General features: G+C 39.7%; 1 protein-coding gene across 3 annotated transcripts in view; it reads right to left on the reverse strand.

The window, feature by feature from the left end:
- Positions 1–17,140, reverse strand: part of LOC5578447 (regulating synaptic membrane exocytosis protein 1) — a 172,393-nt gene that overhangs the window by 97,116 nt on the left and 58,137 nt on the right. For all 3 annotated transcript variants that reach the window (XM_021855306.1, XM_021855303.1, XM_021855304.1), the window contains exons 5-7: positions 12,880–12,999; positions 12,403–12,822; positions 12,109–12,328 (exon numbers count right to left, since the gene is read on the reverse strand). In XM_021855306.1, the coding sequence (XP_021710998.1) occupies positions 12,109–12,328; positions 12,403–12,822; positions 12,880–12,999 (760 nt within the window). The remainder of the gene's footprint in view (positions 1–12,108; positions 12,329–12,402; positions 12,823–12,879; positions 13,000–17,140) is intronic.

Here is a 17,140-nt window from a genome sequence, read left to right on the forward strand (position 1 = left end):
CACCCGATTCTGTTTTTGCACGGGGGATACGTACCGTGTAGAAAAAGTTTTCAGTTAAAAATTTCAAAAACCGTGCAAAAAAGTAACACAATTTCTCGACATTTCAAGCAAAAATAAGGTTTTGGCGAAAAAAAATGTATGGAAACTTTTTTTACACTGCCGTGTAAAAAAATCCGTGCAAAAACAGAATCGGGTGTACAGTGGGATTCCGTTTTTGGCACCCCCCGATTTTGGCAACAAAATGGATCCGTTTTTGGCAACATTTTTGAATATCATTAAAATTTGTAATTTTTTGTAAATATTTTCATGTCTGTTGATGTAGTTATTTGAATAACAGGTCAACTCCACACCGATTACATTCCAGAGCTCCATTTTCGTCGATATTACCAAATCTCACCAATCACTAAGGGCTACCGTACGCGCTTATTTACTTTGGGATGGTCATTGGTCATGCATTCGCAACGTTTCCCGAGGCCAATAATCTCAACTAGATACCAAATTCTTTTCTTGCTTCTTGCATTCATGCTGAGTGACCAGCCCACTTGAGTCTGCCAGTAGATGATACATTAAAAAAACACTTTTCGATAATTGGAACAGCTTGTTTGAGTACAAGCACCGACATAAGAGGAACAAAAATTCTATGGCTCACACAAAGTTACAATCATAAATATCGTCTCAACTTTTTGGCTCATTGTTATTATTATTATGGATTTACATAAATTGCGTATGTAAGAACACACCACCGCAATAGATAAAAATACAGCAAAATGTCGTGTATCATAACTTTTAGGGAATTTCATTGAATAAATTGAGTTAGTCTAGAGAATTGAAGAAGTGTCAATACATAATCCATGAAAAGACTGCATATTTTACTGCATTCTACATTATTTTTTTTTCCACTGGCACCATGATATACATGACATGCGAACACAGTCCAAACTACACTTTATTCTCAATACTATCATTGGATCGTGCGATATAAACGATTGACATTGTTTTAACTTTTTGTCTGTGGCATTGGCATTCATATTGATACTAGTGGTCCCGGCAAACTTCGTTTTGCCATCAAGTAGGCTGTTGGAAAACGTCAAGAAATTCCCCATACAAATTACACCTTAGTCTTCTCCCGTTTTCCCGATAAACCCGGCGACTTTCCCAATTTTTTTCTTCGCACGAACACGTCGCATCCATTGAGGAGTGCAACAGAGAAAATCTTGCGGTAATCCGTTGGACCGTTCTCAAGCCATTTCGTGACATACAAACACCACTCCATTTTTATTTATATAGATTTCTGCGTCAACTATTTATAGCTACGTTCCCTCTTTGTTAGAGGTTCTGTAAGACGTTAGATTTGTTAAGAGACGATCCAGAAATCTATTCAAGATTTTTAATCAAGAATACGGGTCAGAACATAATCGAATTATTCCTTTTGAGCTGGGTCAATGAAAATCTGTTGGGGATTCTCGGTTCTTGGGGAACTTTTCAGAAAAAAAAATCACGTAATTCTTGAGTATATCTGAGAATTCTAGGTGAGATCCTACGGATTCCTAGCAATATAATTCAGAGCCCTATCGTTTTCCTAAAGTTTAAAAGTTTAACTGATTTTTACTAATCATCAAATTAAAAAAAGGTAAGCCGTTTTGCAATACTCAGCGCTTTTGTTTTACAAATACGTCTTTGTAAGAAAGCAGTAATACATTTTATTTTTTCGTATTCTCACACAGTTTTAAGACAATGTCGTGTTCTTGAATAAAGGTCACTAATGCGATTTTTGATTTTACGAGGCACACTCATACAAATAGTATGCATAAAGCTTCCAAAAAATCATTGAAGATTTTTAGGTGAAAAAGTATGTTAAACGTTTGTCACAATTAACATTACTGGGCTATAGATATATAGCATAATACAACCCTACAAAAAACTGACTCTGGGTGAACCGTTCCGAAGTCTTGGTGCTATATGGTTCCATAAGAATCAAGACATTCTACTGATGTTGTTGAAACCAATAGCTGAAAAATAAAATTTAAAATATTGGTTCTGATTTTGGCACCGTTCCGTTTTTGGCAACTGAAAATTTCGACTTTGTTGCCATAAACGGAATCCCACTGTACTTCGATGACCATCTGAATGGTGCTGAAAACGCAGGCAATAAGAGTCAGGACAACGGAGGAAATGTCTTCGTCACTACTGTGGACGATGGGAACCAACTAGTTCCCACTTTAAGGTAGGTTATGTACCATTTATCAGCTCAAGAACAACAGAGCTGCTGGTAAGGATGTTATCGGATCTGAACTCATAAATATGGTAAACCGAACAGCTATCAGAGGAGAAGAAGGGTAATGTCTCATCTACAAGAAATGCAACAAGTTTGAATGTGCGAAGTTCCGAGCGATTCCCTTTCTAAATGCGACCTACAATGTGTTATCCGATATCATTTTCTGTCTTCTGTCACCTGTAGTAAATGAGTTCGTGGGAAATTATCAAGTCGGTTGTCAAGACGATCGATTGACAACGGAAGAGATCTTTACTGTCATGAATGCCAGGTCCCTACGCATCACCTTTTCATCGATGATGGACGAGAACAGCTTTCCGGGAAGCTCACAAGACCGATAAGAGCGGTGATGGAAGATGTGCATAAGTGTGTGAATTACAGGCGAACATTCCAGTTCGTTTGAATCCCCCCTGGGACTACGACACAGTGATGGAGTTTCGTGCCTATTGTTCAATATTGCGCTATAATGTGTTATGAGGAGAGCTAGGTTTAATACACGGGGTACGAGTTTCTACACAACCAGTCATTCTGTTTGCTTTTGGATGATATGGATATTGCTAGTCGAACATTAGAAACGTGACTCAAACTGGTAGTAAATGCGTCAAAGGCCCAAAAATACATACCAGATTTTTTTGGCTCATTCGGAAGACAAGCTTACCTTATTTTGCAGGTATTTTGATTGAACCTTTTTTTCAATTTTGCTTACTGCATTTCAACTTAAAGCTGTTACATTTTTCAAAATTTATACTAAAACTAAATAGTTAATTTTCTTAGCCCCTTCTGTGCGGTCCTTAGCCTCCTGCCCAGCAACACCTATCTCTACCTTCTCGTGGTACTGGCCGGGATACGAGCAAACGGAGGGAAGATCGAGTAACTAACCCCGGTGGGAACTTTGATCGTATGCTGACAGGGAAGGGGGACGTTTGCTCTTGCAAAACCGGTGCGTCTGTTCCACATGTCAGGGGCGACTGATCATCGTCCGAGTGCTAGAGAAGGACACTAGCTAAACTATGCACTATAGCCCTCCAAGCATTTAGGGGGAATGGTCTCCGGAAATCTAAGGGGTTGGTGTCAGGCCCTGCAAGCCAGCCGTTAAAAAAAAACAAGCAACGAATAATCAACGAGAGAATACGAACCGAGACAATCGGCGAAGACCACAGCGACGTGAAGGGACTAGCGATTGGAAGCTCTGTACGTTGAACTGTAAATCTCTCAACTTCATCGGCAGCACAAGCATACTCGTCAACGTGCTGAAGGACCGCGGATTCGACATCGTAGTGTTGCAGAAAATGTGTTGGAAGGAATCAATGGTGCGAAAGTTTAGAGTTAACCATACCATCTACCAGAGCTGCGACAACATAGCTTTCATAGTGATGGGTGATATGCAGAGGCGTGTGATTGGATTGTGGCCGATCAATGAAAGAATGTGCAAGTTGAGACTCGTGCACAGCCCTCACTTCTGAAGCACTAATGATGATAAAGAAGCTTTTTACGCGCAGCTCAAGCGCGAGTACGACTGCTGCCCAAGCCACGATCCAAGGTTGGTCAGGAGGAGGAGTTGAGACAAACTATTGACAAGTTCAACGCCCACCGGCTGACGAACGAAAACGGCATACGACTAATTGATTTTGCCGCCTCCAAGAATAGGGCCTTTCATAGCGCCTACTTCCAGCACAGCCTTCCATACCGATACACCTGGAGATCACCACAGCAGACAGAATCACAAATCAACCACGTTCTGATTGATGGATGGCACTTCTACGACATTATCACCGTCAGGACCTATCGTGTCGCTAACATTGACTCTGACCTCTATCTGGTGATGGTTAAACTGCGCCCAAAACTGTCCGTCTTTCAAAACGCACAGTACCGACGGCCACTTCGGTATGGCCTAGAGCGACTTAAGCAACCGGATGTAGCAGCTGCATACACACAGGGACCCGGCAGAACGTGTAACGTTATAGACGGAAACGGCAACAGCATACCCGCCTCTTTTGGGAGAAAAAACGCCTCCTGGAGGAGATGGAGTGCGCGTCAGCCGTGTCGGTCTCGAGAAACACATAAGTTCTATCAGAAGCTCAACGGCTTTATGCCGCGAGCCGAGATATACAGGGATAAGCATGGGAACATTTTGACGGACAAGCGTGAGATTATCGAAAGGTGGAAGCAGCACTTCGACGAACACCTGAATAACGCTGAGAGCATAGGCAATGAAGGACGGGACAGCGGAGGAAATGTCTTCGTCAGTACTGCGGAGGATGGAAACCAACCAGCCCCCATTTTGAGGGAGGTTAAGGATACCATTCACCAGCTCAAGAACAATAAAGCTGCTGGCAAGGATGGTATCGGAGCTGAACTCATAAAAATGGGCCCGGGGGGCGGGCCATTTGTCTGCACCGGCTGATAGGCACAATTTGGGAAACAGAACAGCTACCGGAGGAGTGGAAGAAAGGATATGCCCCATCTACAAGAAAAGCGACAAGTTAGATTGTGAGAACTTTCGAGCGATCACCATTCTAAATGCGACCTACAAAGTATTATCCCAGATCATCTCCTGTCGTCTGTCACCTGTAGTAAACGAGTTCATGAGAAGTTATCAAGCCGGCTTCGTTGACGGCCGATCTGCAAGGGACCAGATCTTTACTGTGCGGCAAATCCTTCAAAAATATCGTGAATACCAGGGCCCAGATAGCCGTAGCGGTAAACGCGCAGCATGACCATGCTGAGGGTCGTGGGTTCGAATCCCACTGATCGAGGATCTTTTCGTAAAGGAAATTTTCTCGATTCCCAGGGCATAGAAGTATCTTCGTACCTGCCACACGATATACACATGCAAAAATGGTCAATCGGCAAAGAACGCTCTCAGTTAATAACTGTGAAAGTGCTCATAAGAACACTAATCTAAGAAGCAGGCTTTGTCCCAGTTGGGACGTAACGCCAGAAAGAAGAAGAACCAGATCCCAATGCATCGCTTTTATACCGATTTCCAGGCGGCATACGGTAGTATCGTCCGCCTAGAGCTATAGAAAATCATGGACGAGAACAGCTTTCCCGTGAATCCCACGAGGCTAATAAAAGCGACGATGGAAGGTGTGCAAAATTGTGTGAAGGTTTCAGGCGAATGTTCCAGTTTGTTTGGATCCCGCCGGGGACTATGGCAAGGTGATGGATTTTCGTGCCTTTTGTTCAATATTGCGCTAGATGGTGTTATGCGGAGAGCCGGGCTTAACAGCCAGGGAACGATTTTTACGAGATCCAGTCGATTTGTTCACTTCGCTGATGGTATGGACATTGTCGGCCGAACATTTGTGATGTACAATTGCCTGAAATGCGAGGCAGCAAAAGTTGAACTGAAGGTGAATGCGACCAAGACAAACTACATGCTAACTGGTGGGGCCGAGCGCGACAGGGCTCGCCTAGGTAGGATTGTTTCGATAGACGGGAATACGTTCGAGGTGGTTCAAGTTCGTCTACCTTGGATCCTTGCCGACGGCTGACAATAACGTTAGCCGTGAAATATGAAAGCGCATCATCAGTGGAAATCGGGCCTAGTACACCCGGTTCTGTTTTTGCACGGATTTTTTTTACACGGCCGTGCAAAAAAAGTTTCCATACATTTTTTTCCGCCAAAACCTTATTTTTGCATGAAACGTCGAGAAATGGTGTTACTTTTTTGCACGGTTTTCGAAATTTTGAACTGAAAACTTTTTTTTCACGGTGCGCATTCCCCGTGCAAAAACAGAATCGGGTGTATGGCCTCCACAGGAAGCTGCGGTCAAAAAAGATTCACACCCGCACCAAATGCACCATGTACAAAACGCTCATAAGGCCGATAGTCCTCTACAGGCATGAAACGTGGACGATGCTCGAGGAGGACTTGCAAGCACTTGGAGTGTTCGAACGCCGGATGGTTAGGACGATGTTCAGCGGCATGCAGGAGAACGGTGTGTGGCGGCGAAGGATGAACCACGAGCGCACCCAACTCTATGGTGAACTCAGTATCCAGAAGGTGGCCAAAGCTGGAAGGATACGATGGGCAGGGCATGTTGCAAGAATGCTGGACAGCAACCCTGCAAAGATGGTGTTCATCGATGATCGAAGATCATCGATGCGTTATGGTTTTAAATTCAATGAAACCGAATAATAACGCATGTTTCTTACTTTTCTTAAGCATATTTCAAGTTCTGAGGCTTTCTCTTCACGAGTCAGCATGAAAATGGGTTGACTGATTTAAACAATTCTTTCACTATTGCATTTATCCAGAACTCTTACGTGTTTGTGTAATCGAAAAGGCCGAGAAACCAAAAAGTATAATTGTAGATTTGTGAAAAATCTAAAAGTAATAATGTATGCTAAAAATGATTACAAAAGTATTGGTCTAGGGTTCTATAGTTTGGCCAATAGTGCATTACTTAGCAATTGAAGTTTAAGTTCTGGGGCAGGACATAATTACCCGGAATATCCGAAGGGGGTAGCCAATTGGGTTATAACAACAATGAATAATAATAGCACGAAAATGGCGCTGTAATGCTTTATAGCGCTTGAGCTTTTGAAAAAATAATCAATTGTGAAAGACTTTGGCGACATGTAAATGCAATGTGTCATCGAAAACATTTTAATATGCTTAACGGAATGCCTGCTTAAAAGATTCTATAATTAAACTATTTGAAATTGGTGTTTTCAATGGTTACTTACACTTCCAAAACGACGTTACTCAAAATTTCGTGCATCTTCACATTTAAAACTTCACCAAGAGGTTACAAATAAATAAACAAACTAAATTTAACACAAATTTTGATGGTATAGTTCTTCTGATAATCACGCCAATAAAAACCCCTTTAATTATCTTAGATTTCCTTGGACTTATACAATTATATACTGGACTTGTACCTACAATCAAAAGGGTGTAATTTCAACACGGGCCCTACGATTTTTTTTTATTTTGCCCAGACACTCAGTTTAGCTATAGAAAACGACTAGTGAGCACAGATTTGATAGAGATTTTTTTCTGATAATAACGGTCAGAGGAGCATGGTGTTATAATCAGAATGTTATGTGATGTTTTATACTGAAAAATCGACTATTTCACATTCTTCCAACATTTACACGGGAAAAACTGAGCAACATTTTTAGCTTGCATTTGATAGAGTAATTCAATAGCTATAAAATCTGTGGTAAGTAACACTAGGCACTATTTTCCTTGGAATTTGGAATTTGGAATTCTGCAGCTATTTTACGACATATTTTTAAATACTACAGTTTTTAATGCCTGAGTGATAATTTTCAGGTCCTCTAAAATAATAAACGTAATCAAGTAATATTAGGGGCCTTCTTTAGCCGAGTGGTTAAAGTCCGCGGCTACAAATCAACGTCATGCTGAAGGTGTCTGGGTTCGATTCCCGGTCAGTCCAGGATCTTTTCGTAATTGAATTTTCCTTGACTTCCCTGGGCATAGAGTATAATCGTACCTGCCACACGATATACGAATGCGAAAATGGCAACTTAGGCATAGAAAACTCTCAGTTAATAACTGTGGAAGTGCTCATAAGAACACTAAGCTGAGAAGCAGGCTCTGTCCCTGTAGGGACATTAATGACAAGAAGAAGAAAAAGAATCAAGGAATATTGGAAATTCAGAAAAAAAATGTGTAGCACTTAAATTGACCGATTAACAGTTGTTTTTCTTATGTTGACATGGAATTCATAGAAATGATTCATAGCAAAGTATTATTTTTCATTCCATCGTTTTCATTTCTAATATCTCATCGAAGTGATCTACTAATTTCTTTTAGTGCTCCAATAAAATATTTGGTGAGTAAAGTAACTCGATCTAAATATACAGTCACTCTACAGTTATGAATCAACTAATGGTCATTTTAAAGAACAAAATATGATAAAAGTGTGACGCTGTACAAAATCTGATCACATCACTAGTACTGCCGAATATATGGAGGTCTATCCCACAGAAGAGAAATGGTTTCTTCTTATGGATCAAACCAACTCATATAATGGATCAGAACACTAGAACAGTAATTTTTCTGCGAGATAAATGAATCTTTGTCTCATATCTAAGGTATGGTTTTAAAAACACCACAGATATGAATGAACGCTGCGAGAAGTATAATAGACATTTTATATTCCAGGAATAGGGAAAATGTGTAAAGATTCATTCAAATCGATAGCAAAGCTGTACATATAGGGTTCACACAGGCAAATGTATTTCTTTAAAGACATCGACACGGTTGACCACACTAGGCAACATTCCTAACGAAAAGTTTTTCGGACTGAAGCGGGAATCGAACTCGATGCAGCTAAATGCTAACCGCACGAAGCCCATTATTCTGACTATCGACTGAAGGGTGACTGTATCTTTCTGAACCAATGTGCATTAGACTGATGTAAATTTTGAAGTTTTTGCTCCCCTATGCTTAAACGATGTCAATTATGATGAAAATGAAGAAATTTGAGTGTGCACACGCCATTTTAAGTTTATATGGAGATTACTATGGAAAACGCCAATCTTTTGTGTTCAGCTCTCTATCTCTCCGTCATAATATTTTATGGAAAAGTGAACAAATTCTTCTAACGTGAGATCCTTCCAGCTACAACTTTGCCGAAGACCACATTTCGATGGGACGTAAGGATAATTTGATATCATTGATAACAAAGTTTAAATCATGCTGAGATGATCATTCAATTACATTCAGAGCAACACTGCTTTTTTGCTGTAGAACATAGTAGCCTGGATTACTTTGATCTATTCTTCCCGCCAGGAGCACCACTGTTGCCTGCCGAACAGTTGGTGAAGCATGTTACATGCAAACGAACTTTATGATGATGAATAACAATTTATCCTGACATCCAATCAAAAATTGGTCTTCGGCAAAGTTGTAGCTGGGAAGTTTTCACTTGAGATGAGTGTGTTCACTTTTCCATAAAATATTATGTCGAAGAGATAGAGGGCTGAACACAAAAGATTGGCGTTTTCCATAGTAATCTCCATATAAACTTCAAATGGCGTGTGCAAGGTCAAATTTCTTCTGAATCACTTCAAACTTTGGGAGGATGCTATTTACCATAATTAAAATCGTTTAAGCATAGGGGAGCATACATTTCAAAATTTGCATCACTCTAATGTGCATTGACATCAGAGTTTTTTGGTTAAGTTATCTGGAAATATGCAGTAAGATACTCTCATGTAAGGACAATAAGGATAATGTCAGTGCATTTTGAGCAATTCAACAAGAATTGCTCAAGTACAGTGCATGGGTTGGTTTTAGTAGGTCGTTGTTGGTGCGGCATCCCCACGCTCCCTGAGTTACCTTTTCAGGGGGTTTGTTTGCAGATTGCCCCCACGTAAAAAAAAACGTAAAAAATGTAAGGACAGTATCATTACAGAATGTGGCAGCATTTGCTTTAAAAAGCTCTTGCCACAGTGAATCAAAACTGCCATGAATAGAATCCTCTGCTTATGATCATTTTAACATATTTTACGAATAATTTGGATCTTCAGAAAAGTCAAACTGCCGTGAATCGCAAATCAGTCCTATCTGTAAAAAGTCACGAATGTCATAAAACATTCACAATTTTTTTTTTCACTACGATACTTTTCCGAGAAAAACATAAAGATGGCTGAAACGTCCAGTTTTGGGTGTTTTTTTCCTAACATTACTGAACAAATTGTGTTGTCTCGTTCTTTCAGCTGAAAAATTATAGAAAGATATGCTGAATACTAACAATTTTGACGAAAATTCAGATAACACTGACTTGTGATTAACGTTGGCTACACAGCTAAAAAAATGTTGTAAATTTAAGTTTATTTTTATGCACATATTTGGATCATCAAAATAAACTTAAATTTCAACGACCAATCTATTATTTTTAAATTGAGCTCACTTTAAATTTACACGATCTAGTAACATTCAAGCATTTTAAGCTGAAAATTGAATGTATATACATATAGGTTTACATAATGCTGTGACAATACATTAATTTGGTTTACTTTTACAGTACTCTTCAGTTTACACTACATTGACATTTAAATATTTTTATCTGTGTAGTCCCTGTTATGTGGATGAAGCTTAGATGACTGACCACCGGTGACCAGTGATTTCTCTAAAAAAAACACACTGTAATCGAGGTTGAGAATTGCATATCTGCACATTGATTATTGATGTATCATTGATAGTTTTTGGTTACTCACCCGGAATAACAGGATGGAGCTAACATCAATAGTTAGTTCCTTAAGTATAAGTCTTGCGAAAAACGAAGAAACATTGAAGATACGAGCATTTTGACAATTGCTTTGATACTTTGCAAGGTAAACGTATAGCCAGAAAAGCTTCCATTTTTGCATAAATAATACTATTGTTAGGTTGCTCCATTGTTCAGTTGGCAAAAGTTACTTCAAAGTTATGACAGAAATCCATCATTTTCAAACTATGATCAAAAACATGAATTTTCTTTCTGCATTTAAAAGCTTGCATAACAATACAAATATGAGCTCGAAATAGTTATAAAAAAATACATAATTAAGTATCAAGAAAGTTCTTTATGAAGATTTTAATAATATTTTCCCAATAGTTGATCAGATTAAGTCAAAAGAGTGGAAAACAGTACCACAGCGTTGCTGAACGCGTTCAGTTTGCGTTCAAGTTCAAACTTTCGAACAAGGGATCAAGTAGGCTTGAACATTGAGCAGTTCAATAATTTGCAATTTTTTAGCTGAACATTGAACGCGAAATGAAAACTGTCCTCATGGCAGACACACGACATATTTCAATGCGGAAGTTTTGCAAAGATGTTAAGAAACGTTTTAGGTTTCATGTACAGGTCGGACTCAATTATCTGGAGTATCAATTTTATTTCACTCCGGATAATCGAATCACTAAGAGAAAAATTTAAATCTTCGTTTAAAAAAAACTTAAATATTATCTATTTTTGTAATTTTATTTTTATGATGCAATGGCATAGCCAGAAATAATTTCTATGAACATTTGAGAAAAAAACAATTTTTTGGACCAGCATACACAAAAAAAAAACTTGTTCAAACCCCCTTTTTCCTACCTACGTCGAAAACTGCTAAACCATTCATATTGTTTATTGCAATACTAAATTATCTCGAATATATGCATGAGAATTGAAAAACAAGACTATCAAAAACTATACTCCGGATAATCGAGTCTAAAATTCATGATAATCGAATCCCGGATAATCGAGTCGCCGGATAATCGAGTCCGCCCTGTGTTTGTAATGATAGGAATTCAATATGTTCTGATGTAGGTTTTTTCGGGTTTGTGCATTTTGCATTGAGCAGGTACAGAATCTTGCACGAGAGTTCAATGTCTACTAGGTTCTCGTGTAAATTAGAACGCGTTCAGTTCACTTTTGGCTCGCGTTCAGTTTAAATGCATCACTGCAGTACCGCATCACATTTTGCATATATAGAAACCCCGTATCAAACAATTTTACTGAAAAGTTGATATTTTAATGTTTTCAAAAATTGTGAGATACATAATGTAAAAGATCTATTAGCAAACCAAAGTTTGCTGATGTCACATATTCGTTTCAACTTACAATGTCATTCCTAAATAGATGTTTGTTTCATCGAGTAGAAAAAAACATTTTCGTTACTTTCATACCCACATTTTATTAATTAAATATTTTTGTCTTTCTTGCCAACACTCTGTCATCTGACATAGTTACTGACACTGTTGATTTCAGTAAAATTAGGGATTAAGAACACAAACAATAACTTGAGAGAAGAGTGAAAATCGAACAAAAAGAAAATCATCATTTGTACGGAAAGATTGAACGACAATAAACGAGCAAACTGACCTTCGTACTCCGGCGTAGATCGAATATCTTCGTCGGAGCTGCTATACGACCGCTGCTGCGGGAGATAAGGACCACCCATGGGGCGTTTGTGTTTCTTCATTGGTTCTGGTGGTAGCACAATCCCACTGCTACTTCCGGATTGCATTGATTCTGCGTAGTGCTGCTGCTGCCGAGGATGAACCAAATGCGGATGAGCACGCATTAGATCTTCAATTTCACCCTGATTATGAATGATACATGATTACGATGATTGTAATATGAGTGATACGCGCTGCAAAAGCATTTCCTAGTTACCTGATAATAACTGGGGTCCTCTTGTGCATAACCACCCATCCCGACGTTTCCACTGGGTCGAGTGATCTGCACTTGAGGATTCATATGAGATTGAGGATGCCCGTATGGTGACTGTTGCATGGGAGGCTGAGGAAGACCGGGATGTTGCGTATACTGGCCGTAGGGACCTTGCTGTTGGCCACCTTGAGAATGCATCCGTGGCATTGGTAATCGAACTTGCGAGGGTGCAGTCGATATATCCACTCCGCTATCCGATTGCGACAATCGTCGTGGTATAGGATCTTGCTGCGAATATTGCCTCCTAAGCTGACTGCCAGCACGTTGCATGGGGTTGTTCTCCTTTTCGGCAGCACTTTTCGCTCGTTCCAGTTTTGGTCGTTTGTCGGAGGGATCGTGTGGATCGAGTGTTTGTGGGAAACCCTAAAAATGAATAAACTGAATAATTCTGCAACGATTGCTTAGGTTATGGATAGTTACCCTGGGATCTCCTTCATATCGACGACCTGTCCCATCGGGACTGGTGCTTTTGTTAATCCATTGACCCGTTTTTGATAAGAGCTCTTGCTTCTTCCGACAAACGATGCACACCCATATCACCTGGAAAGAAATAGAATAAAGTATGTTAGAATTTTGATAACTAAATTTTGCCGTGAAGTAACTAATCTTATCAAATACACCAATTAGGTTCATAGGGGAATATATACAAATTATGTCGCTCTAAATTTGACTCTGGTACCTCGGTATGACGCTGTTTAAAAACTTCAAACGCAAGCATCTCAGAAACAGTTATCCATAAAATTATACTTTGGCGACAAAATTATTCATTGGTTAGTTCGGAGTTTTACCGCATGATAGCGCTAGCTTAGAAAGCATCTTTTATAATTACACTAAACGACTATAAGCTTCTATAACCAGATCTTAGGATAGCTCTATATTCTGATAATTTTGAAAATTGATGTCTTCGCAAAGTTGCTCATTGATTCAAGGGCTATATTGCTTGGTATTTTTTTTTCGAATTTTTTAGAACAATCTCACAGATTTCAGTAAGTTGATCGAAAGAATTTGTTATTTGATGACTCTCCCCGGTATTAACTCCAAATTGTCAAAAATGTCGAATGTGACAAACATGCAGTTATGGACAGTATAGGCCTCTGCAATGTTTTGATTTTGTATGGGATTTTGATGTTTACTGGACTTGTAGTTTACAAATTTCAAGGTAGAGTGAAAGAGAAAGATAGATTTTTGTGCAGAGCCCTATACGTTGCATGTTTGCCTAGTTCAAAATTCTACAACTAGAAGGCGCTAGTGAGATACAAATATGTCAAACTAATGTATCTCAATATGGGACGTGTGGGCGACAGCACAGCAAACGAAGAGAAACCTCTCCAGGCTGAAACTATAATTCAGCGCCAGCCTCTCGACGTTTGCATGAGATTTAGTAATTGTAATTGTAATTTATTAACGTTACGATACCCTGTCAGTTTACAAACTATATCTCAGATCAAGGAAACGAACGAAGTAAATTTGGATATTAAACATTGGAAACTAGTCATTAAATCACGGTTTTACAAGTTACAGTGACTGTCAGTGTCATTAAATTTAATCTAGGTACCTATTATCTACTGCCATCGTTCGACGGCTGCTTTGAATGAATTAATTGTTGGTTCAAGCTTAATTTGAAGAGGAACGCCGTTCCAGCTAAAAGCTCCTGCAATGAGGATACTTTTCTTTTGGGACGTCGTGTGTGCTGGGATGGTAAAGCACCGAGGTGCTGCAGCAAATAGTCGGGCAGATCCTTGGCATATCCCTGCCGTATAAAGCTGCAAATACGGTTCCGATAGTTCGTTGCTAAATCGTACCCCAAGATGGTGTTCCTCACTTCTTCGGTGGACTCTCTCCGACGAAGCCGATATACGAAACGGACCGCTGCCTTAAAACATCTGTTCAGCTGCTTCTTATGTGCTACGGACAGGCCGGGGTGATACACTACATCGCAATAGGTGAAGAAAGGAATCACCACGGCTTGCACTAGTTTCTTCCGGGTTTGGGTAGTCAGCACAGGCGAGAAACGACGAAAGGTATGCAGAGTGCCAAAAACCTTTTTTTGTGATTCCATTAACCTGAGTGAGCCATCGAAGATTCCTGTCCATTTGTAGACCCAAGTTAGTGACGCTATCGGATAGTGGGATGGCTTCGGCGCAAAAGGTGATGTCTGAAATCGGTGTAATTGTTCCTTCTCTGCAAAAGATGATAGCTTGAGTTTTTTTGGACTTGGGAAAAGTGAGTTGATACCGGCCCAACATTCAATGTGATAAAGATCGGTGTTGACCAACGCTACAAGCCTATCGATGTCTTGCTTTGGTCCGGATACATATATTTGTAGGTCGTCTGCGTACAGCTGGTAGCTGCACTTGAGTCCCTGCGGCAGACTATTTACGTACAGGCTAAAAAAAGAACGCTTAGGCAGGGCCCCTGGGGCGTACCATCTGTGCAGGGTGCACTGCAGAGACCGTTGATCCAACTTTCACAGCTCCATCCCATTACCCCGAATGCCACTACCTCGAACGCCACTACCCCGAATGGGTCACTACTCCGAAAGCCATTACCCCGAATGGCTCATTACCCCGAACGCCACTACCCCGAATAGTATGAGATACAGTGCAGTATCTTATTTTGCGGGCAAAAATGCGTCTCTAATGAAAGCTGGTGATTAGTGGCGCGTAAAATTCGTCGGTAAAATGTTCATCATATATTTTTCCTTCTTTTATTTTCAGCTATTCCTTCTTTTATATTCAGCAATGGGCTTCGTAGCCGAGCGGTAAGCGGCGTCAGTCGTTTAGGCGTATTGTGCTACAGAGTGTGGGTTCGATTCCTGCCCCAGTCGGAGAAAACTTTTCGTCAAACGAAAAAAAATTTCACTGGTCCATTGGTCGTTCCATGTGTCCGTGGTCTAATGTTAGTTATGTTCAGTCTGTGCAGCCTATGGCTGAAGACGGTGTAAATTGTCTTTTATTCTTTCGAAATATTTTGTTGGCAACTACAGTCGACTCTCCATAACTCGATATTCAAGGGACCATCGACTTATAGAATTATCGAGTTATTTTTTTTTTTATTTACAGTCTTCGATTTGAACGCAGATTTACACAAATTAAAATCATACATGTGATACACATCATTAAAAACTTGGCAGCAAACATCGAGTGGGTTGTGTTGTCCATACTGTGTGCGATGTGCCGATCGTCGAAAGAAGTCAGTACGCCGTATCGTTCTACCTGGAGCATTGAAACGAAGCTTTTCCAAAATATCCGGACATTCAACGTTGTTCTCCAGTAGGTCGAACACGAAAAGCCTCTGAAGATATGTTCTCCTAGTTGCCAACGTCGGAAGACTGATGAGTGCGCATCGGTTTTCATAAGCAGGGAGTCGAAATCTATTACGCCATGGTAGTCTACGAAGTGCAAACCTGACAAAGCATTTCTGAACACGTTCGATGCGGTCAATCTGCACAGCGTGATACGGGCTCCAGACCACAACGCCGTATTCCAAAAAGCTGCGAACCAACGAGATGTATAATGTTTTCAGGCAGTAAATATCATTGAAATCCCGAGTGTTCCTGATGATTACACCGAGTACTGCGTAGGCCTTAGCTATCACCGACGATATGTGCTCGTTGAAACACAGTTTGTTGTCCAGGGTGATACCTAGATCTTTAATGGTTGAGACTCTTTTCAACGTACAGCTTTGCATCGAATACTCAAAAAGAATTGGAGCGCGGATTCGTGAAAAGGTAATGATGTTGCATTTTTGTATGTTAACCTCCATTCCGTTTCTCTCGCACCAGATCAGAACTTTGTCAACATCTGCCTGTAGTGCACAGCAATCCACTGGAGAGGACACCACACGAAAAATTACAAGTTATAGAACATACCGATACCAAAAATTTTAAAATCCAAGGTTTAAATTTCTATATTTCCAATACTTTTATGATCATGTCTGCAACATTTTGTAGAAAGTGTTTTGAAAAAATTTCTTTGGACACTTTTTTCAAAATGTTCGAAAAGTCCCTTATTTTAAAATCCAAGGTTTAAATTTCTATATTTCCAATACTTTTATGATCATGTCTGCAACATTTTGTTGAAAGTGTTTTGAAAAAATATCTTTGGACACTTTTTTCAAAATGTTCGAAAAGTCCCTTATTTTTACTAAAAATTCATTTTTTTATTTTTATGTTTTTAAACTTTTATTACAAATTGCAAGTCCTTTATTCACTGCCAAACTAGAAATGGTCCATGTCTCCCTGTATAAAAAATGATTTTTAGATGGATATCGAATTATGGAGGGAAAATTACCTCTCACGTGGCATCGACTATTGGAGACATCGAGTTATAGAAATATCGACTTATGGAGAGCATGATTTATGAGAATTTGAAGGGACCGCAAAATCCATCGAGTTATAAAATATATCGAGTTATAGAACATCGAGTTGTGGAGAGTCGACTGTATCTTCTTATCATTCTTTCGCAGTTCAAGGGGTCATTCACAAATTTCATAACGCCAAAAATTGCCATTTTTTGACACCCCCTTGTACCATTTTTTGTATGGAAATTTTACATATTGTGTATGGGCTGTAACATTTTTAGGACAACCACATTTTTTGTCCCCCTCAAGGTTACAAAATTTGTGAATGGTCTTCTAATAAAATGAGCCTTTTATTGACTGAGAGCTTTCCTTGTCAATT

Source organism: Aedes aegypti, chromosome 3 (assembly GCF_002204515.2).
Source record: "Aedes aegypti strain LVP_AGWG chromosome 3, AaegL5.0 Primary Assembly, whole genome shotgun sequence".
Taxonomy (NCBI): domain Eukaryota; kingdom Metazoa; phylum Arthropoda; class Insecta; order Diptera; family Culicidae; genus Aedes; species Aedes aegypti.